The 22,728-nt window shown below is 54.2% G+C and overlaps 3 protein-coding genes across 5 annotated transcripts in view; 2 read left to right on the top strand and 1 right to left on the bottom strand.

Annotated features, from left to right (window-relative positions):
* Window positions 1–5,012, top strand: part of CARM1 (coactivator associated arginine methyltransferase 1) — a gene marked incomplete at its 5' end in the record, with an annotated part of 80,530 nt that extends 75,518 nt beyond the window's left edge. The window contains 5 exons of the mRNA XM_038770711.1: window positions 85–174; window positions 406–518; window positions 1,544–1,621; window positions 2,418–2,486; window positions 3,344–5,012. Coding sequence (XP_038626639.1) covers window positions 85–174; window positions 406–518; window positions 1,544–1,621; window positions 2,418–2,486; window positions 3,344–3,480 — 487 coding nt within the window. The remainder of the gene's footprint in view (window positions 1–84; window positions 175–405; window positions 519–1,543; window positions 1,622–2,417; window positions 2,487–3,343) is intronic.
* Window positions 5,013–6,249: 1,237 nt separating this feature from the next.
* On the bottom strand, window positions 6,250–13,382 carry YIPF2 (Yip1 domain family member 2). Of its 3 annotated transcripts, none has more exons than XM_038771039.1 (10): window positions 13,339–13,382; window positions 13,055–13,118; window positions 9,894–10,048; window positions 9,610–9,690; window positions 9,232–9,319; window positions 8,713–8,829; window positions 8,316–8,482; window positions 7,106–7,288; window positions 6,856–6,970; window positions 6,250–6,580 (listed from the first exon to the last, which is right to left on the bottom strand). In XM_038771039.1, the coding sequence occupies exons 2-9, from the start codon at window positions 13,083–13,085 to the stop codon at window positions 6,872–6,874; spliced, it is 921 nt and encodes a 306-aa protein (XP_038626967.1). In that variant the 5' UTR covers window positions 13,086–13,118; window positions 13,339–13,382; the 3' UTR covers window positions 6,250–6,580; window positions 6,856–6,871. The 3 variants fall into 3 exon arrangements, with proteins under 3 accessions (XP_038626967.1, XP_038626966.1, XP_038626968.1); XM_038771038.1 differs by having other exon boundaries at window positions 6,856–6,985; window positions 13,339–13,381; XM_038771040.1 differs by lacking the exon at window positions 6,856–6,970.
* A 315-nt stretch (window positions 13,383–13,697) lies between these two features.
* TIMM29 (translocase of inner mitochondrial membrane 29) lies at window positions 13,698–15,799 on the top strand. The gene is made up of 2 exons (XM_038770710.1): window positions 13,698–13,797; window positions 14,942–15,799. The coding sequence occupies exons 1-2, from the start codon at window positions 13,698–13,700 to the stop codon at window positions 15,568–15,570; spliced, it is 729 nt and encodes a 242-aa protein (XP_038626638.1). The 3' UTR covers window positions 15,571–15,799.
* Window positions 15,800–22,728: the final 6,929 nt, after the last annotated feature.

The raw sequence follows: 22,728 nt of genomic DNA, 5'->3' as shown, positions 1-22,728 counted from the left end.
GTGGCTTAAAATCCCGAAGGAGGCGCTCCCCCCAAACCTCAAGGCCTGCTCTGACCTCTCCTCTCTCTTTCTCTCTCCTTGCAGACAGAGTTACGACATCAGTATTGTGGCCCAAGTGGATCAGACGGGTTCCAAGTCCAGTAATCTCCTGGACCTGAAAAATCCCTTTTTTAGGTAGGTCCCTGCTCCCTCCCGGCCCTGCCCCACTCCAGTTCCAATGATTCAGGACCTGCCCGCTCCTAAACAGGACTTCGGCATCTACTGGCCTCCCCAGGCCCTGGACTGCCAGCTCCCGTCTGAGCCGGCTCAATCTCCGCTGCCTTTGCCAGCCTTGGCTCCCTCTCCCCGAGACCCCATGTGCCCGTCCCCGTCTCGACCACTGAGAACCAGTTGTCTCTGTTTTAGATACACAGGTACGACTCCTTCGCCTCCACCCGGCTCCCACTACACATCTCCCTCGGAGAACATGTGGAATACGGGTGGCGCCTACAGCATGAGCACCGGGATGGCCGTGGCCGGTACAGTACCCTCCTCTTCCTCTTGACACTCCCGGGCCAGGCTGGTGGGCGACTTGACGTGCCCTCTCACACGTCCCCCTCCTCCCAAAGCTCGCTGGGGCCGTTTGAAGTATAAACCCACCGCTGGGCTCCATCAACTGATCTCCTTTGTCACCATAAACGGCAGGGGATGTCATGGGAACCCAGAGCCAGGCATCTCCCCTTGGTCGCCCGTCAGGCCAAGACACGTGGTGGGTGCCCAAGAGAATGATGTCAGCAGCACCCTGGGGCAACAGGACGGGGGGTGCCAACTGGCCTGGCTCTTTAGGAGCCGTGGTTCCGATCCTTGAGGCGTGGTGGGGCGGGGAGGTCCCCTGCCTTCGCCCACCTCTGGGGCAGCAGAAGCTGCAGCTGCTGCTGGGAACGGGTTATCTTGAGGGAAATACGGCGGGACGGGCCCGCTGCGACCGATTCCCGCCCCAGCTTCCTTTCTTCTGCTGGGGCTGTCCGGACCCCACCTTCGAATGCCGCTCCCTGACCTTGGCTCATGGGGCCCAAGGACCTGTGCCAAAGGAGGCTCCTGTCTCCTATCTTTGGGCATTTCTCTTGTGGGGCTGGCTGTTGGGAGACCCTTGGCTGTGGGGACTAGAGAGTGGAAGGAAGGGAGAGCGGGGCCCGAGCACGTGAACGCTCCCAGGATCCGGCTCTCGGCTGTAGGTTCCAGATAGTTGCGGGAACTCTTTGAGCCCCGTGGGGATGTGGCTTGGACAACCCTGAAGGTGGAGTTGGCTCAGTGGGGGGCTTCCCAAAAAGAGGCTGAGCCCTGGGAGCCGCCAAATAGAGCCCTCCCCGGTTTACCACCGGCCCGAGTAGAGATCCTGTCCGAGGCTTGACTTCCCTTCTCGAGCTCGCTCCTCTCTCTCCCCACAATGGCGCTGAGGAGCAACGTGCTGCCTTTGTCCCCGCCCCTGCTTTGCTGTATGTTCCTGTTGCGACTTACTGGGTCCTCTCCCTCTCTCTCCCCCCTTTCTCTCTCCTGGGTGCAGGGATGCCAACAGCCTATGACCTCAGCAGTGTTATCGCTGGTGGATCCAGTGTCAGCCACAACAACCTTATTCCTTTAGGTGAGTGATGGGGTTAAGGAGGGGGACCCCAGGGCAGGGTGCCCGGATATGGGTCCGGGGCTCGGGCCGGGAGGAGGAGGGTCAGAGCAGGCCCCCAAGGGCGTAACCTCAGTAGGAGCTAGGTCTCGGGGAAGGGGGGTAGGGGAGCCTGTCGCCCGCATCTCCTCTTCCTCTGCGGATTGCCCTCTGGGCCCCGGCACCCGCAGCTCTCTGCTCTGCCATCTCCTGCGTTGTCACCAGCTTCTTTGTCTCCTTCGTAGACTAGCCTGAGCAGAGTGTGCGTGTGTGTGTGTGTAACAAACACTCTCCTCGGCCTGGAGTGGAGACAGGCGCGGCTGTGGGCAGGGGGTCCCTTGCAGGCATAATCCCACTCCAGCGCTGACTTCCCGGGCTCGCCTTTCGCACGCAAGCCTAGGGGCCCGCAAGCGCAGAGCTCGGCCCCCCCCCGGGGCGAAGTCCTCTGCCGGCCGGCGCGCCCGCGGCCCCGTCCGGCAACCGAGCCACACCTCTGGCGGTTGACCGCCCGGCCTCCGTGTGTCGAGGCCAACGGGAGCCCCTCGTGGGGTCGCGGGGGGGACGGGGCGGGGGAGAGCGGGGCGGAGCCGGGTGGGGAACCCCGCAGGCCAGAGTCAGGGAACCCGAACGAAGGGTCCGAGTGAGGAGTGGTGGCATTCCCACTTGGCTCTCCCTTCCCCCTCTCACCCCCCCACCAGGAGCTCTGGCCGGGTCAGGCCAGGTGGGGCGGCGACGGCAGCAGGTGCTGTTAAAGCATTTCCCTTTCCTTCTCCCCGCGCAGCCAACACTGGGATTGTCAATCACACCCACTCCAGGATGGGATCCATTATGAGCACAGGGATTGTCCAAGGTAAAGTGTCAGCGGCTGAGGCAGCGAGTGTGCGTACGTGCGTGCGCGCACGTGAGTGTGTGCGTGTGTGTCCGTGGCCTCGGCAGGGGCTCTGCTCTGTGTCCTTAGCCAGTCAATGCTTAGCTCTGTCTTCGCGGGCAGACCCGTGGGCCAGCCCTTTCCCTCTATCGCTCTGTCCTCGGTGCCCTTGCTCTGAGACCGGATCGGGGGGGGGCGGCGGTGGAGGTAGTCCCGGACTTGCGAGCCGGGGGTTCCCGGTCACACACACACACGCACACACACACGACCCCCGCCCCCAGTCTCCAAGATCTCTCCTCACAGCTTCTCTCAGCGAGAGAGAGCGGTGCAGCAGACCGGAGCCCGTCCTCCCCGAGCTAACGGTGCCCCGCAGCTGCCCCTCGCCCACCTCTGAGAGCAGTTCCGGCTGGTCCCCCTCGTGGGGAGTCTCCTGGGGCGGTCTGGTCTGGTCGCCGGCCTGTCCCAGGCACCTTCTGGGTGCCCGCGGTCCCGTCCTGCCTTCCCCCAGACCTCCCCACTGGGAGGAGGAAGCGATGCTAGGAGGCAGGATCGGAGGGTGGGCGGCCGGCCGGCAGGACGACCGTGGTGGCGTCGCGGTCGGGCCTCCGGGCCATCAGGCAGCGAGCTTCGCCCCGAGCCGGGGCCGCGTCACCTACGTTGGGTTGTCGTGCCCGCTTTGGGAAAATGGGAATCGCATTTGGAACCGAACCGACTGGCCCCGGGGTGTGCTGCACATCCCCTGGGGCGGGGGGCGAGGTGGCTGGAGGGGGACGGGGAGCAGGCAGGCTTTGGGGCAAGGGTGAGGCGGTAACCCGGCCCTCCTCTTCTCTCCTGTCCAGGCTCATCTAGTGGCCAGAGTGGAGGCGGCTCCAGCACTCACTACCCAGTCAACAGCCAGTTCACCATGGGGGGTCCCGCCATCTCCATGGCCTCGCCCATGTCCATCACCACCAACACAATGCATTACGGGAGCTAAGAGTCCGTCACCTCTAATCTGAACTGACAGCGCCAGGAAACCAAATGAAGACTTCCCTCCCCCCTTCTCCACACCTCAATGAGAAAACTGTCTGAACTCCCCCTCGGCTGCCTCCCTGCCCGCAGGCGGCCAAGAGGGAGATTTTTACCGATGTACAATAGCCAAGGAAAGCATCGAGTCAACCATTCTCTTTGATATTGGACTTGTACGATTTTTTTATGAAATGGAGTTTCAGCATCTCAGCCCCCTCCGGGTCCCCCAGCTGAGCTGTATTTTACAAGAGGGCTCATCAGATCAGTTTGGAGTCCTCAGTTTGGAATCTTCCATAACAGATTAATGGGTTGGTGGGGGGGGGTGGGGGGGGCTGGCGAACGGACCCGCAGGTGGCAGCGGGCAGGCGTAGAGTAGCAGAGTATTCAACACGCGATTGAATCGGAGCGACCAGCGTTGCTTTGACGGGAAGTCTCCACTGACCTAGCAGAGGCCACTCTGTAGCAAACCGGGAACTCCGCACCGAAAGGGTGGAGTGGGGAGCCAGATCTGGCAGAGAGCTGGTGACTTGGAGGACTCTTAGTTGACTTTTCGTTCCTTTGGTCAGGATCAGTGTGACGTGCTGCGTTTTTTTTTTTTCCTCTCTCTCTCTCGTTAACGAACATAATCAGTGTCAATTCATAGGCTCCAGCGGGCTCAGGACAGCCCCCAAGCCACCTCTGTCTCTCCCTCTCTGCAAGTAAGTGGACAGGAGTCGGTGTGGGCTTGAGAGGAGGGGCCTGGTCTCTCTCCACAGCAGGGTTATCTTTTGAACTCCGTTATAGCTTTTAACACCTGGAACTACAGCAGCCTCTGGACTTTGGTGGGCTCTTTCATCCCCCAAGGGCAGTCGACCCGCGTTGCTGTAGTAAAAACAAACCCTCGGCATTTAGCACCGGGGGAACCCGGGTCCCCGGCCCCAGAGGGTTCACCTCAGACTTTTAGACTTGAATGTACAAAACACGAAGTGGCTGCCAGAGACTGAAACGTCTTCCCCAGCTGGCATGAGGAACCTGTCAAAACCATACCTTGCTGCTGTCCCGTCACCCCGTGGCCCAGGCGCCCGTGTCCGGTTTTCCTTCTCACTGCCCCCTCCCCCCGCCCACCCTCTTTTAAAATGGGAAAAAGAAACCAAAACGTGATCTCAAAGCAAGTGGCTGTTGCCTCCTGGCTCCAATTGAACTCCTGGTCCTCCCACCGTGAGCTGTAGGGGTGGCTTTAGACTTTCAGCCAGTACCTATCCACCACCTGGGCCAACTCAGCAACCGACAGCTTCTGGGGCTATTGTAGTTCAGATAGTTCTGGCAAAAAAAAACCCTGAAATTGGAGTATCTGTTATGGAAGAAAATGTTTCTCTTGGTAGTTAACATTAGGACTGTGTATTCACTGTTTATTAGTGTACTCGCTAACCATTTATAGCGTGTAATTTTGTTTTCCCCCCTTCCCGAAAAGGCCATAAAAGGGTGTTTTGGGAAAGGATTTTGCAGGGACATCTTCTCCCTCCCCCCCCCCCGCCCCCCACCCCCACCCCGAGGAAAAAATAAAAGATGAAATGAGTGTTGCATCACAAGCAGTTTTCTTCAACCCTCCAACCTTCAGGCCCCGTGGGGGCTCCTGCACTAGCCTGGTTGGGGGGGTGGAAGCATGAGTTTGGCCTTGCCCCACAGTGTGCTCCAGGAGTCTTGCTATTCTCAAGCACAGGAGGAGGCTTTGAGATATCTCTCCCTCCCCCCCACCCCGACTTTTCATTTTCCTGCTCTCCCTCCCCCCCCCCCATTTCAATATGTAAGAATAAATCAATTTTATCCAGTACTGCTTTTCTGTTCAGTGGTGTTTCAGCCTACAGAAGCGAGAGAGGATGCGGCGAGGAAGGATTGAAAGCGGGAGGAGCGGGCCATGGGCCTTCCGGCGTCTTGAAGTTGTCCTTGGGAGATGGAGGTAGGGTGGCCATTTGGCTGATTTCACACCGGGCAGTTTGGCGTTCAACTCATCGGCCCCTGTCTGGTGTGGACATACCAGAGGCCTAAGGGTCCAAGTATTTTTCTAGCAAAGCAGCCCGGCTTAGTGGAAACAGCACAGGCCTGGGCGTCAGAGGGACCTGGGTTCTAATTCTGCCACTTGTCTGCTGTGTGACCTTGGGCAAGTCACCTCACTTCTCTGGGCCTCAGTTCTCTCATCTGTAATTTGGGAATTAAGACTGAACCCCAGGTGGGACAGAGACTGTGTCCACCTTGTATCTACGCCGGGGCTTAAAACAGTGCCTAGTGAGTGCTTAACAAGTACCGTTATTATTAAGCTTCCAACTTCCAGGTTGCAGGGCTCAGGCCTGAGCTGTGTTCAGGGGATCCGGTCGGGGAGTACGAAAAAATCCCGGAGGCAGGGGGAGGGTCAGGATCTTCCCAGAGGAGGGTTTCTAGGTTTGGGCTTCCCCAAACTGTTCCCTGGCGCCGTCAGGCCCGGTGTCACTTGCATCCCGGTGCCCGAGACCTGGGAGTGCCACTGCTGGCTGCGCTCCGCAATCAGTCTTTGATGCTCTATTGTTGGGCGTTACCGTCTGTCTCCCTCCCTCCCTGGGCTCACACAGGCCGGCCTCTCCCTGCTCGAAGAAGGCTGCCCCAGAGGGCCACGCCAGAAGCCCCCCGTCTTTTATGCAGTTCCCCTTTCCCGCAGGAGTCTCACATGTCCCACTGGGCAGGAGGCTCTGGCTCTTTTGCCCCGGTAAATGAAAACACTCAGGGGTTGGATAAACTCCCATTTTATAAAACCACTCAAAATCACTCGCGCCTATGAGACGTCAAATTTTGATTCGACACAGACCAAAATCTTGAAGCCGGGAAAGTTGACACCGTCCAGCCCCGCGAGACCCCACTCCCTCTCCTGCCCCTGGCATGGAGAGTCAGATTAGGGGTGCTAGAACTGGGGGGATCAGAGGCCAAAGCTGTCATGAGAGCCGGGCAGGCTGGCTCCCTCCAAAATTGGAACTCAGCCCGGACTGCCCCTTAGAGAGAAACCGGGTCCTCAGAGAGAAAGGAGTGTTGGACAGCTAATTGCTGAAGTGCTGAATCGAAACCTGGAGGCAGAGAAAGAAAGAAAGAAAACCACGTAAAAGTGGAACTGTGCCAGTCTCCCAATAACTACCTCTGGAGTGGATCTAGAGGGGGCAAGGGGAACCTAGCCCGAGCCCAGGGCTGTTGGAACAGCAAGGGAAAAACTCCAGCAGGCAAGCTGTTCACTGACAAAAATTTCTCAGATCCTTGCTGCTATAGGCCAATTTCCTGGGGAAGAAGTGTGGACTCAATCACCAGAGCTTCCCAGCTCTGGGAAGGGGGAAGATTCCTTACTCACCAGCCAATCTGCTCCTCTAAGGGTGTAATGTCCCTGAGGGGGTAGGCAAAGAGGTCTTCAGCAACGGGGATGGAGTGGACGAGGAGAGAGACCCCGGGCTGAGGTGGGGCAGGGTCTGAAAAAAATATAACTGGAGAGAGAATCAGTCAGTGGCCGCATTCAGGCCAGTGTCAACTTTCTGGGGCTCCTGCCTGACCCGAGGCAGCGATGCATCCCTAGGGCGAGAGACTCGGGAAGAAGCTGTTCCTACCTTACAAGCAATAGCCAGGAGGACGTGGAGGGCAATCATGCCTGTCAGTAGTGCGGTGGCTGCCATCTTGGTGTCAGAGCGGACAAGGGGCCAGAAAGTGAACACGAGCATGGAGCCTGAGGGAACCAGGACCAGGGCGACCAGGAGCCACTGCAGCCACACCACGGGGATCATCCACAGGACCTGCCCGGACAGACGGAGACGGTTGGTCCCCACATCCCGAACCCCTGCCCCGGGAGCTCTGTCCCCCCCGCCCCCGCCACCTACGGTTCACGACTCACTGTCCACCCAAGCTTCACTGCTCCATATCCCACCGCCCCAGGGCTGCCCCCTTACCTTTCAGAATTAGCATGGTTTTCGTTGAGGGTGCACTGCACCCTACTAAGCGCTTGGGCACAGACAAGAGGGCCACAAGACACGTTTTCGGCCCACGAGGAGCCTACTTACACTCTAAGGGCGGGGGGGTGGGGGGTGGGGACGACAAAAATATTGAAAGATATTTTCCTAAGAATAATTGAGTCAACAATGATTATATGTGCATACATGTGCTGAGGATGTGTCTAAATACCAAAGTATCAGAGGCTTGGCTTTAAGGCACTTAGCTCTCTCTCTCATCCATGCTCACAATCTTCGTTCCTCTCAAGCTAACCTATTTGCTTGTGCCTCTTCCTCTGCATGCTCCCCGAGGGCAGGGATCGGGTCCCCTTAGTCGACTACTCTCCCAAGCGCTCGGCCCGGCGCTCCCCAAACAGCAAGCGCTCGATAAACACTGCCGATTGATGCGAGGTGGATACTGGGTTGACGCATTGGATTACATGGTCTTGCTAGGTCGAGTCTCTATGTTGCCGACTTATACTTCCCAAGCGCTTAGTACAGTGCTCTGCACACAGTAAGCGCTCAATAAATACGACTGAATGAACGAATGAGAGGCTTCTCCCTACTACTGCTACCAATACCTAGTTTATTTTATCAGTCTATCAGTGTTACTTGAGCGCTTAGGGTGGGCAGAGCCCTGTACTAAGTGCTTGGGAGAGGAGAATGGAGTGAGAAATGGAGTGAGAAATGATCCCCGCCCTCAGGGAGTTTGTTAAAATAAAGTCCTGGGGGTAGAAGCGACCAAACAGGGCAGGAAGAGGCAGGCCTTCCTGCCAGTCAGCTCCACTCCTCATAATGGGAGATCCCTGGGCAGACAGAGCCCCCCACCACTCACCACAGTGGGAATGTAGACAAAGAGGGAGTAGCCATAGACGCACACAGTCTCCAGGAAGGTGTAGGAGTCGACGCTTTCACTGACCCCCTTCCTCCACTTCAGAAAACACCAGAGGCCCAGGGGGACCAGCCACGCATAGCAGTAGATCAAGATGCCTGCGATGGTCACTGGGGGAGAGAAGCGAGTTTCCATCATCAGCAATCAATCGCAACTCTACCCACTGCTATCCTGAAGAAATCGGGGTGTCGGGGGAGAGAGGGTTCCCAAGCCGAGCCCAGGAGCCCCATCTCGGGGACTGGTTGCCACTGAGCACCCCGATGAGTCCGTTCAGCCCCACCGCAGCTATGTCCACCTGAGACGGCGGCACCTTGGGTTCGCTGCAGAGCTGGGCTCTCACCTTTGTGGAACTGAGGGCTGTAATGAAAGGTGGGGTCCTCCCTCTTCTGCATCACAATCGCCAGGTTGCTGGTGATGGCGAGCAGGAAGGCCAGGGTGGCACAGATCCAGAAAGGCCCTGGGGAGGAAAAGGCAGAGCTGTGGCACAGCTTGGGAGAAGGGCGCTCTCCGAAGGCCCGGGAGATGGGGGAAATCTGCCAAGCTGGGCCGGCAAAGACGGCAGATGCACGGTGACTCGGACCGCAATCCTCCAGGTGGGGAAGAGCGGCTGCTGACGCTAATCCTAAACCAGCGACTGGCTCACCTCTGACCTCACTGGCTTCCCAAAGCAAGAAATGGGAAGTTAAGACCCTGGAATGGAACTGTCCCTCTGGCCCTTCCGGAAACCTGCCTCCTTTTCTCCTCTGCCTCTCCCCAGGGTGGCTGAAACTGCAACTGGCCCTCGCCCTCTGGTGCCAGCCCCGCTCCAAATCCTGCTACAGGCCCAGGAAGGGAGGGAGGACAGATGGACCATGCTCACCATACAGGTCAGGATGATCCCGGAGATAGTACTTCACAAAGTTCCTGCTGGGCAGGGGCAGCAGTGAGCCCTTGATCCTGTCCAGAACCTGAAAGAAGGGAACCCCAGGGTGTGCTCTGTTGCCGGACTTCCTTGACTGCCCCTGGCTCAGAGGAAGAGGAGCCACTGGGCACTTTTAACAGCAAGTTTGGTTTCACGAGTGAAATCTAGTGACTGTGGCGAATTCCAAATCATTCTTCAAAATTGAAGCCCAACCATCAAGGCCTCGTGACGTTGGCTCTGGAGAGTCTCGGGGCAACCGAAACAAAGGGCATCTCGACTTAGTCCCGCCCTCCCCGCACCCCCTCCACAATCTACCTTGCAAGAAGATGCCCTTACCTGGTAGGTGTCGACATCAAAGAAACTCTGGTAGTAGCCGAATGTCCAGAAGCTAGGCGGTTCCTTCTCTCCCCGCAGCAACTGCAGAAAACGAACACAGGCTGGTCACGACCTGTGCAAGGGGCTTTCCCAACTCCAAACTGACTGGCTTGGCCATTCCTCAGAGGGACCGATAACGTGTCTACCGTCCCCCTCAAAATGTCCCGGAGCCCGATCCGGCCATTATTCCGAGTTCCGGTGAGTCACCGATCCACTTCGCAACCTGGAATCTGAGGGAAACTCACCTGGATATTATCACTCTCTTCTCCTGGCTCTTCGCCCTCATCATCCTCACTGCTGGTGCCCACCGTGAGAGTTACGTGTTTCGGCTGCCTGCTGATGCTGGTGGTGGCGGCGGCGTTAGGAGTCACAGCCAATAAGTCAGCAGCCTCATCGAATTCTGAAGACAAAATATGCTACGGTTCTGAGGGTTTGGAGAGATTCGGGTCCCCGGCATTGAGGGAGTAGTAGTGGTGGTGGTAGTGGTAGTATTTTCTGAGCACCTACTGCTTGCAGTGCACAAAACTAAACCCAGAGAAAGTTCAAAAAGAGGTAACACTTTCCCTGTCTACAAGGAATTTACACTAATGGAGGAGACAGACATAAAAATATCGACAAATAGAAGTCATCTGAGTAACTAATTGAAGTGCAATTGAATAGCATATCATGAAAGTGTTCAGAAGGAGTATGAAGAAGTGAAAAAGTGCTGGAGATGGATGGTGTGTTTGTACAACTTGGGGTGCTGGGAACTAAGAAGGGAAGGCTTCTTGGAGGTGAGATTTTAGGAGGGTTTTGAATGTGGGGAGCATTGTCAACGTGTCATATTAGGGAGAAAGTTCCAGGTCAGGGGAACTGCGTGGGTGAGGGGACAGAGCCAGGTACAGTAAGACGCTGAGCTTGAGAGGAGCAAAGAGAATGGTCTGGAGAGTAGTGGGCGAAGAGAGCAGATATGTACGATTAGGCAAGATGGTTGAGAACCTTAAAGCCAAGTGTGAGTTTTTGTTTGATGCAGAGAGAGAAGCCAGTGGAGCATTTGGGGGGGAAGGGAGAGGGGAGAAGAAAGAGGAGAGATGTGGGTTGAGCGTTGCTTCAAGAAGATGATCAGTGCAGTGTAGACTGGAGTGGAGAGAGACTAGAGGCAGGGAGACAATCAATCAATCAATCGTATTTATTGAGCGCTTACGGTGTGCAGAGCACTGTACTAAGCGCTTGGGAAGTACAAGAGAGGAAGTTGATGCAATAGCCTAAGTGTGATATGACTAGAGCTTGGAGCAGGGTGGCAGCTGTTTGGGTTGGGAGGTAGGGGAGGACCTGAAAAATTTTATGTAGGAAGAACAAGCAGGATTTAGTGATAGACCGAATGTGAGCTCCAGAATCCTGACAAAATCAGTGTTACTCTGAGCTCACATTCAATCTTTCGCCAAATCCTGCTTGTAAGAGTAGGGGATGCTTTGTATTTGACTACAAGGTCATTGGTGTCCTTAGAGAGGGCAGTCTCAGTGGAGTAAAAGGGCAAAAGCCTGACTACAGTAGATTGAAGAAAGAAGTGGTGGAGAGGAAATGAAGGCAGCAGGTATATAGGGCCCATTTTCAAAGTCTGGATGGGAAAGGAAGCAAGGTGATAGAGCCATAGCTGTAATATGGAGTGGGATCCAGAGAATGGTTTCTCTGGACAAAGTACGGAAATTGGAGCGTGTTTGATGGGCAGAAGGGCAGGAGGCAGCGGAGAATGAGAGGCTGAAAATGGCAGTGAGGTAGGTGAAGTGAAGTAGCAAGTGATTTTAGAAGATGGGGGGAGTAGATTTAGAGGATTTTGATGCTATTGATGCCTGTCTACTTGTTTTGTTGACTGTGACCCCTTTGTTGGGTAGGGACTGTTTCTATCTGTTGCCGAATTGTACTTTCCAAGTGCTTAGTACAGTGCTCTGCCCACAGTAAGTGCTCAATATGAATGAATGAGAACAGGTGGGAGACTTCCTCTTGAGAAACAGCCTCAAAGCAGAAGAATGACAAGGAGGCAGCAAATGGAGTATGGAGAGTTCACATCTGATTGTCTCTATATGTTGCCAATTTGTACTTCCCAAGCGCTTAGTACAGTGCTCTGCACATAGTAAGCGCTCAATAAATACGATTGATGATGATCAAGGGCTTAGGGTAGAGAGGCAGCGGGGGCGCTGGGAGCTTCAGGTGGGAGGTGAAGAGTTGGAAAAGGTGGACAGAGATGTGAGTTTCCCCCTGCTTCCCTCTGAGCTCCAAGACACCTCTAGGCCATTAGGGTAGGCAAGCCATGTTTGAGCTCGCTCTCCTCAGCATTAACCCATTTTCCTATTTCACGGCATCAGAAATGTGGCCAATCCCAGCATCACCTCAATTCAACTCAACTGTATTTATTGAGTGCTTACTGTGTGCAGAGCACTGCACTAAATGCTTGGGTGAGTACACTATAACAATAAACACATTCTGTGCCCACAACGAGCTTACAGTCTAAAAGGGGAGACTGACGTTAATATAAACAAATAAATTACAGCTATGTAGATTCATTCAATTGTATTTATTGAGCGCTTAACTGTGTGCAAAGCACTGTACTGTGAGCTTGGGAGACTACACATTCCTGCCCAAAACGAGCTCACAGTCTAGAGGGGGAGATGATAAATGCTGCGGGGCTGAGAAGGGGGATGAATAAAGGGAGCTAGTCAGGGCGATGCTGAAGGGAGTGGGGGAAAAGGAAAGGAGGGTCTAGTCAGGGAACGCTTCTTGGAGGAGGTGTGCCTTCCGTAAGGCTGTCAAGGGGAGGAGAGTAACTGTCAGATATGAAGAGGGAGGGCATTCCAGGCCAAAGACAGGACATGGATGAGAGATAGACGGGATCGAGGTACAGTGCGTAGGTTGGCATCAGAGTAGGAAAGTAGTGAAGTAAGGTAGGAGGGGGCCAGATGATGGAGTGCTCTGAAGTCTGTGGTGAGGAATTTCTGTTTGATGCGGAGGTGGATGGGCAATCACTGGAGGTTCTTGGGGGGCGGGGGAGGTAACATGTCCTGAATGTTTTTGCAGAAAAGTGATCCGGGCAGCAGAGTGAAGTATAGACTGGAGGTCAGCAAGGAGGCTGATACAGTAATCAAGGCGGGATAGGATAAAAGATTAAATTAGCGTGGGGGTAGTCGAAGCCATGGAAGCGAATGACTTCTCGAAGGGAGAAGGTATAGACGCAGGATTGAAGGAGCCCCCAAACTGTGCGTTGAGGTGCTCCCACAGTTAGAGGGAGGCAAGGCAGGCTGTTGGGCTGTGGGAGAGTCAACGGGCTGCCGGCCCCACCCAGGAAAAGTACACTTGGAGCAGTGAGGGAGTGCGCAAAGAGGCGGCGGCGGGGGGGCGGGTAAGTGATTCGGTACCAGAGTCGCCCGCTCACCGTGAAACTTTAGCTCGTTGGTCGCAGCCATGGTCGGGGCTCACAGCATCTCCGGGGGATCTGTCTGTGGAGAGAACAAACCAGGCTTCAGGGGAAGGCCTCCCCCCGACTAAACGCAGCCTGTTGGCCCACTGTGGCGACTTCTAGACTGTAAGGTTGCTGTTGAGTAGGGGACCGTCTCTAGATGTTGCCAACTTGGACTTCCCAGTGCTCTGCACACAGTAAGCGCTCAATAAATACGATTGAGTGAATGACCCCGGGGGGGGGGGGGGGACTCACCGTACCTCACACACCCACTTGCCGCGTCACTCATCGGGCGGCCTGCCCCCCGCCCCCCCCCTTTCCCGCGCGGCCCCAATCCGGGCCAAGCCCACTTGGCCGCTCGGGGGGACGGGAGGAACCGTTTGAAAATCCATCTTCTCTCCACCAGCCTCTTTCGGATGGGGCCCAACCAAGTGCTCTCCAGCGACTCTTGGAATTCCTCCCGGCAATCCCGGTGGGATGATCCCAGGCGGAGGGATGAGCTCAGGCGGAGGGACGCGCCCTCTCCCCCCCCCCGGCTCGACCACGAATGGTATCGCCCAACGCCGGTGCGCGGCTTATTCCCTTCCGAGGGAAAAGCGTGTCTGTGGTGTAGACAGACATGGCGGCCACGGTGCTGTGGAGGAGGGCTTGGGCCAGCGGGAAAGCCGAGCTGGTGGCCAAACGGAGCTGGTGGGGACGCCTCAGAGGCAGCCGGGTGGGTGAGTGGCGGGATGCTTTTTGCGTGTTACTTGTTGAGCGCTTACTAAGCACTGTACTAAGCGCGGGGGGGGGGGGGGGGGAGAGCCCAGCTCACTTCACTGGGCCTCAGTTCTCTCGTCTGGAAAACGGCCCCGTGCGGGGCAGGGACCGGGGCTGGGAGTCAGAGGTCGTGGGTTCTAATCCCGGCTCCTCCCCCCCGTCTGCCGCGTGACCTTGGGCAAGTCACTTCTCTGCGCCTCAGTCGCCTCATCTGGAAAATAGGGGTGACGGTTGTGAGCCCCACATGGGACAACCTGATCACCTTGTAGGCCCCCAGTGCTTCGCACAGAGTAAGCGCTTAATAAATGCCACCCTTATTTACTCAGTCAGTCGTATTTATTGAGCGCTTACTGTGTGCAGAGCACTGGACTAAGCGCTTGGGAAGTACAAGTTGGCAAAATATAGAGACGGTCCCTACCCCACAGTGGGCTCACAGTCTAAAAGGGGGAGACTTAACCTGACGATTTGGTTGGCACAGGGGCCAGGGGCACGTAGTAAACGCTTAACGGTTGCCACACTGATTATTATTATCCGGTTGGCCCCAGGCCCTGGCCCACGTGGGGTTCCTCATCTGGCCCACGTGGGGTTCCCCGATGAGGAAAGCGAGGGCCAGCGCGGTGAAGTGACTTGGCCAAGGTCACCTAGCAGCTCTCTTCCTCCCTTCAAGGCCCTGCTGAGAGCTCACCTCCTCCAGGAGGCCTTCCCAGACTGAGCCCCTTCCTTCCTCTCCCCTTCGTCCCCCTCTCCATCCCCCCATCTTACCTCCCTCCCTTCCCCACAGCACCTGTATATATGTATATATGTTTGTACAGATTTTTTTAACTCTATTTATTTATTTAATTTATTTGTACATATCTATTCTATTTATTTTATTTTGTTAGTATGTTTGGTTTTGTTCTCTGTCTCCCCCTTTTAGACTGTGAGCCCACTGTTGGGTAGGGACTGTCTCTATATGTTGCCAATTTGTACTTCCCAAGCGCTTAGTGCAGCGCTCTGCACATAGTAAGCGCTCAATAAATACGATTGATGATGATGATGATGATCGGAACGCAGGTCCTTGGGCCGGCGGGACTGAGCGCGTCTCCTCTTGTCCGTCCCTTGCAGGTGTGTGGTGCCGGGACCTGCTGCTGGACTACGCCGAGGCCTGTCGGGACATGGCGAAGGCGGCGAGGGAGCGGCCCGGGCGGGCAGGGGTGTATGCCACCCTGGTGGGCGGCGCCGCCCTCTGTTCCCTGCAGGCCCCCAGCGAATCGTCCTTCGAGGTGGCCCTGCTGGATGCGTCGGGCACCCTTCTCGTGCTGTCCCCGATGACCCGCAACAAGGCGGCCGAGGACCACGTGCAGCGGCTGCTGTGGCTGCGGAACCGCGGCCAGTGGCGTTACCTCAACCTGGTCTTCTGCTCCCTGCTGTACGAGGCCCCGTTCGCCCGGGAGGCCCAACTCTACCAGGCCCAGTGTGACCACCTGGCACCCAGGTGGCTGGAGTTCCCCGGCCGCCTTCTGGACGTGGGCTTTCTGGGCCGCTGGTGGACTCTGGACGCCAAGATGAAGGACTTCGACATCAACGAGGAGGAGTTCCGGCATCTGCCCGCTCACCTCAGGGAAATCAGCCCCCGGCAGCTGCGGGCCGAGGCGAACGAGAGACTGTACGACGAGAAGTACAAGCCCGTGATCCTCACGGACGATCAGATCAGCCAGGCGCTGTGGGAGGATCGGGTCTCGCGGAAGAAGTAAAAAGCCAGAGGGAGGAGGAGGAGGAGGAACGAAACCCGCCGTCTACAAGGTCCACCCCGCTGGGATCAGGCGGGGGTCGGAAACCAGAATCCCTTCCCCTGCAAAGGAAAAGAAAGCGCAAATTCTCCATCGGCGCCCTTCAGACCAAATCTTTGCAAATTCAGTGGTGTGTCCGTAGTGTGCTGTGTCCTTGGGAGAGATCCACTGAAATAAACTTCATGGGTCGTTATGGTTGTTCTGTTTTCACTAGGCTGCTGCAGTGAGCCCCCCATTCATTAAATTAGAGGGGTTTTCCACTCCAAGGGTGCCATTCAGATTTCAGGATGGAAAGGAACACACCAGAGAGGTGCAGCAGGAAACGATGTTGGTAAATCAAGGCTAAAAGAGTATTTGTTAGTCTTGTTGCTTAGCAGAGAGCGCCGGGTTAATCTCAATTTCAGAAGGGAGGAGAGTCAGTTGCTCGAGATCTAGCGATCGGTATTTACTGAGTGCTTACTAAGCACGGAGCACTGTAGTAAGTGCTTGGGAGAGTACAAGAAAATTAGCAGACACATTTCTTGCTCACAACAAGTTTACAGTGCAGAGGGGGAGGTGGACATTAAAATAAACTATGGAAATATACAGAAGTGCTGTGAGGGAGGTGAATAGCAAGCATTTCAGTGGTACAGGTCCATGGGCACAGGTGACACGGAAGAGAGAGGGAGTAGGGAAAATTAGGGCTTACGTGGGGAAGGCCACTTGGAGGAGGTGTGGTTTTTTTTTTTTTTTTAAGGAGGGTTTTGAATGTGGGGAGAGTGGTAGGGGCTACGAATGGGGAGGGAGTTTCGGGCCAAAGGCAGGATGTGGGCAAGGGGTCGCTGGCAAGCTAGATGAGATCTTAGAGGAGCGAGGTGGGTTGTAATAAGAGGGGCAAAGTGATTGAGTGCTTTAAAACCAGTGGTAAGGAGATCCTGTTCGATGCGAAGGTGGGTGGGCAACTGCTGGGGACCGGGGTCCTCCCTAGGGCCCAGGTACTGGCCTTGACTCCTTACCCTAAAGGGTGGGGAGGTGGCTTGGCTTGTTCCTGTCACTTTCCTCTGACCCATCTGGCCTGCTCGGATGTGCCCAAGGTCCCTCGGGATCTTCAGCGCCCTTTTGGGTCACCCACTCCCCCACGCCGGCTGGCGGAGTCTCTGTGGGCTGCGGCGAATGGCTCTGGGCTTGTCGGCTCCTTGGGACCAGTGCAGTCGCCAGTCTCTGTGATGACGGGCCTCGCTACCGCTGGGGTAAGACGGAGGGAGTTGTGCGGGTGGGGGGCGAGGGGAAGAGGTCAGGAAAGTCACTAGGAATGGGAAGGGATGGGGATCCGGGAGCAGGGAGGGGTATGTGATATAACTTGTCTGGCTCTGCCAGCGTGTCCAGGTCAAATCTGGAATGAAACCTAAATTAACTACCCGGGAACGTAACCCACTGCATTGTGGAATATGCCTGAATTCAGCTTCTTAGTTCACACAAATAACCCATCTCCAGTCGATCATATTTATTCAGCACTTTATTGCTCCTCTAATGCCAGCCTAATCATTGTTCCTTAATCTCATCTATTTCGCCGCCGGCCTCTTGCCCACGTCCTGCCTCTGACCTGGAACGCCCCCCCTTCTTCATATCCGAAAGGTAATTACTCTCCCCACCTTCAAAGCCTTATAGAAGACACATCACCAAGAGGCCTTCCCCAGCTAAACCCTTCTTTCATCTTCTCCCACCCTCTTCTGTGTCACCTTCGCACTTGGGTTTGCCCCTTTTATTCATCCCTCCCTCAGCCCCACAGCACTTATGTACGTATTTATAATAATATCTGTCGTCTCTAAATGGTGGGCAGGGAACGTTTCTACCAATTCTGTTGTCTTCGCCCAAGCGCTTAGTATAGTGCTCTACATACAGTGCTCAATAAATACAGTTTGATTGATTGAACACTTACCGTGCTGTATATAACTGTGTAGTCTAAGTGCTGTGGAGCTGAAAAGTGATTTGAATGAGCACAGGGCTCCCTGCCTCCTGTTTCCACCTCTTACTCCTAGACAATGAAAAAAATAGCCACTTCCCTACCGTTCCCCCTCCAGTGTCTTAAGGGAAGGCATTTTGGGCCCCCTTCGCTCTGAGAGCCCTGTATGGGGGCAAGGACTGTGTCTGATCTGATTGCCTTGTATCTACCCCAGGCCTTAGTACATAGTAAGTGATTACAAAATAACACCAGAAAGCTCATCTGATCCTCTGGCTTCAGCTACACCCTCTAGACAAATGACTCCCCAAATCTACCTCTCCAGCCCCCATCTCTCTTCTGCTATACAATCTCACATTTCCTCTTGCCTCCAGAACCTCTCTTCGCTGGCAGATGCCCCTGCTGGCATCTCAACTTGACATTTCTGAAACTGAACTTCTCACCTTCCCCATTAAATCTACTATCTTTCCTGTCTCTGTTTAGAACACCACAGACCCCCCTGTTCCAGCAGCCTGCAACCGTGGCATATTTCAATCAGTCTTATTCATTGAGCCCTTACCGTGTGCAGAGCTCTGGACTAAGTGCTTGGGAGAGAGTCGGTAACAAGAGTCGGTAGACATCCCACAGTGAACATACAGTCTAGAGGGGGAGACAGACAATATAAATAAATTACAGATACATATAAAAATCCCATGGGGGTGAACAAAGGGTGCAAATCCAAGTGCAAGGATGATGAAGAAGGGAGTAGTTGGGAAGAAAGAGATGACAGGAATTGGTGACTGACGATGCTCAATAAATACGATTGATGATGATGCTGGTTCAGTGAGAGAGGTGAGTCAAAGAGATTGCCAAGTTCATGAGCTTGTGAGGTAGAAGAGATGGTGGAATGATCAGTGGTGATGGGAAAGTCAGGGTAGGAGAGGGTTTGGGAGGAAATAAGTTCATTTTGGGACATGTTTAGTTTGTGGAGTAGCGATGTCCTGAAGGGAGGAGAAAGGTCAGGGCGGAAGAGGTAGATATGGGAGTCATCCAGGTAGTTGACGCTGTGGGGCCAATGAGCTCACGGTCTTAATCCCTGCTTTACAGATGAGGGAATTGAGGCCCAGAGAAGCAAAGTGACTTGCCCAAGGTCACACAGCAGACACCTGGAGGAGCCGGGATTAGAACCCAGGTCCTCCTGACTTCCAGGAACCGGGCTCTTTCCGCTAGGCCACACTGGTTGCATTCCGGTGTCTGAGACTAAACCTAGTTATGCGAAGACAGGAAGCTTAAAAATCTGCTCCTGTTTCAACCAGGTATGGCATCCAGCAGTAGACAATGGCCCCTTGTTTCTACTCCACGTGTGTTTGCAGAAGCAACTGAAAACGGGGGATGCGGTGAGGAGCGAGAGCGAGCAGTGTTGAATCTAAGGATCTACTCAGCGGCTACAGCTAGTATTGCATGAGCATCAGGCAGCTCGCCAACTTGTACTTCCCAAGCGCTTAGTACAGTGCTCTGCACACAGTAAGTGCTCAATAAATACGATTGATTGATTTCCCTAATGTTGTACCTGTGAAAACCTTTGAAGGCATGAGAGCCCTCTCTGCCTTGGAAGAAATATTAGGGCAGCAATTCTGTGGTAACCCTTTTTTGAGCTGGCCAACGGTCCCAGGCACTGGTTAAGGCGAGCAATGGCTGCTGGATAAATGAATATTGGGACTTGTTTTTTAGTAACACACCATTACTGTACAGTACCTCATGTCCTCGCCCTGACTTTCCCGTCTCACAAGCCCGCAACCTTGGTGTCATCCTTGACTCCGCCCTCTCATTCACCCCACACATCCAATCCGTCACCCAAACCTGCCGGTCTCACATGCACAACATCGCCAAGATATCCGCCCTGTCCTCTCCATCCAAACCGCTAGCTACCTTGTTAGTACAATCACTCACCATATCCCGACTGGATTACTGCATCAGCATCCCTTCTGATCTCCCAACCTCCTGTCTCTCCTCACTTCGGTCTATATACTTCACTCTGCTGCTCGGATTATCTTTCTATAGAAACGCCCTGGGTATGTCATGTCCTTCCTCAAAAATCTCCAGTGGTTGCCTATCAACCTCCATATGAAGCAAAAACTCCTCACTATTGGCTCCAAAGCTCTTCATCACCTTGCCCCCTCCTACCTCACCTCCCTTCTCTCCTTCTACAGTCCAGCCCGCACTCTCTACTCCTCTGCCGCTAACCTCCTCTTTGTGTCTCGGTCTCGCCTGTCCCGCCGTCGACCCCTGGCCCACGTCCTGCCTCTGGCCTGGAATGCCCTCCCTCCTCACATCTGCCAAACTAGCCCACTTCCCCACTGAGGGCTCACCTCCTTCATGAGTCCTTCCCTGAATAAGCCCCCCTTCTCCTCTGATCCTTCTCCCCTCCCCATCGCCCCTACTCCCTCCCTCTGCTCTATCCCCTTCCCCGCCCCACAGCACTTGTGTATATTTGTACATATTTATTATTCTATTTATTTTATTAATGATGTGTATATATATATCTATCATTCTATTTATTCCAATGCTATTGATGCCTGCCTACTTGTTTTGTTGTCTGGGCCCTTTAGTCCAGAGCAAAAAGCCATGCCTCAGGCCAGGTGGGTGTGTTGGGGGGCAATTAAGGGTGGGGAGAGTGGTCTCCTCCGCTTGTCTCTCCTTCCACTTTCCAGTTGCCAGCCGGGCTGCACCGGGCCACATGCTTGATATGCTTCCTTTAAAACAGAAGGTAGTCGGGAAGTCTGGAGTTACTAAGTGGCAGGAAATCTGTCCCCCAACTCTTGTGTCCTGCTCTCCCAAGTGCCCTGCATACAATAAGCACTCAAATACCTCTAGATTGATTAATTGAAGTCAGCTGTCTTTTGGCTCAGCTTGGAGGGCCGAGGGCTTGAGGGATTTCGGATGAGGGGATCTCTGGAAAAGACTCATGGTGGCAGAGAGCAGGGTAGGCTGAATCAGTCTGGTGACTCACCAAATCCTGCTGGTTTTTAACACACAACAAACACCTCCCTCCTTTCCATTTAAACCGCCATCACACTGGCCCCAGCATTTGTCAGATCCCAACTCAACTATTAAATCAGCCGCTTTGTTGCCTTCCTGCCCCCACAGTCTCCGCTCTCCAGTCCATACCTCACTCTGCTTGCCCGGATGATTTTTCTGAAACGCCATTCTGCGCACATCTCCCTACTCCTCAAAAACCTCCGGTGGTTGCCCATACCTCTCTTCATCTAGCAGAAACTGCAGATTATAGGCTTGAAGGCACTCCACCAGTTCCCTCCCTCATACTTATCCTCGCTCTTCTCCCATTCCACTCCGGCTCCCAGGCTTCGCCCCTCTGAAAGCAACCTTCTGACTGCGCTTCGTCTCGCCTCTCTCACCGCTGACCTCTCCTCACACCCTCCCTTCTGCCTGGAGCTCCTTCAACCTTCGCATCTGGCAGACCACACTGCTCTCCCCATTTTCAAGGCCCTTCTGAAATCACATCTTCCGCGGAAAGCCTTCCCCGATTGATCTCTCATCTCCCCACGGCTGCCACTTACCAACTCCTGGAGGGCCAGGGACAACTTGAAATTCCCAGGTTTCAGTACAGTGCTCAGCACATGGTAAGCCCTTAACAAATGCTATTAAATACTAAAATAATAGTACTACTACTACTATTTCAACACTTCCACATCACCTAAGCACCTGGATGCTCACACATCCATATTGCACTAATGTAGTTATTTTTATACTCTATTGCTTCTCCCTTCCTGTAATTTATTTGAGTGTCTGCCTCCCCCACTAGATTGTAAATTCCTTGACAGCAGGGATCATGTCTTCTAACTCTATTGTATTGAACTCTCCCAAGAGCTTGGTACAGTGCTCTGCACACAGTAAGTGCTCAATAAATACGATTGAATGAATGCACCCAGTAAATGCTCCATAAATGCCATTGAATGATTGATTGATTGACAGTCATTAAAATAAATTACAGAGTGGGGAAGCAGCAGAGTTTAAAGATACGTACATAAGCGATGTGGGGGTGGAGATGGGATGAGCATCAGAGTGCTTAGGGGGTACAGACCCAAGCACATGTATGACACAGAAGGGAGGGAAAATAGGGTGGGGAGATGAGGTGATAGTCAGGGAAAGCTTCTTGGAGGAGATCTGATTTTAGTAGGGGTTTGAAGATGGGGAGAGTGGTTGGTGGGCTGTTAGATGTGAAGGGGGAAGGAGTTCCAGGCAGAAGGGAGGGCGAGAGCAAGGAGTCGACGGCAAGAGAGACGAGATCGAGGTACAGCGAGCCAGTTGTTAAAGGAGCAAAGCGTGTGGGCTGGGTTCTAATGGGAGAGGAGTGAAATTAGGTAGGACTGGACAGCTGATTTAATACCTTAAAGCCGATGGTCAGGAGTTTCTGTTTGATGTGGAGATGTGTGGGCATCCCCTGGAGGTTTTTGAAGAGTGGGGAGATGTGTGCAGAGTGATTTTTTAGAAAACTGATCCGGGCAGCAGAGTGAAGTATGAACTGGAGAGGGGAGAGGCCGGAAGCAGGGAGGTGAATGAGGAGGCTGATCCGGTAATGGAGATGGGATATGAAAACTGCTTGGGTAAGCATAGTATGGAGTGAATGGAGACTCTTAGCGGTGTTGTGAAAGTAGAACCAACAGGATTTCATGATAAATTGAATGTGTGGGTTCAATAACAGAGGAGTCAAGAAGGAGGCTTCTAAGACAGGGAGAATAGCGGGGTTGTCTACTGTGATGGGAAAGTCAGGGGAGGACAGGGTTTGGGTTTGAGAAGCAGCATGGCTCAGTGGAAAACAGCACGGGCTTTGGAGTCAGAGGTCATGGGTTCAAATCTCCACTCCACCAATTGTCAGCTGTGTGACTTTGGGCAAGTCACTTAACTTCTCTGTGCCTCAGCTACCTCATCTGTAAAATGGGGATTAAGACTGTGAGCCCCCCGTGGGACAACCTGATCACCTAGTAACCTCCCCAGCGCTTAGAACAGTGTTTTGCACATAGTAAGCGCTTAATAAATGCCATTATTATTATTATTATTTGGGTATGAAGATGAGGAGTTCTGTTTAGGACGTGTTAAGTTTTAGGAGTTGACAGGACATCTGAGTAGAGATGTCCTGAAGGCAGGAGGAAATGCGAGCTTGTAGAGAAACAGGATACCGGCTC

The sequence above is a fragment of the Tachyglossus aculeatus genome, chromosome X2 (assembly GCF_015852505.1).
Source record: "Tachyglossus aculeatus isolate mTacAcu1 chromosome X2, mTacAcu1.pri, whole genome shotgun sequence".
NCBI lineage: Eukaryota > Metazoa > Chordata > Mammalia > Monotremata > Tachyglossidae > Tachyglossus > Tachyglossus aculeatus.
The sequence above is the reverse complement of the archived record's forward strand: the minus strand, read 5'-3'. Positions and strand labels throughout refer to the sequence as shown.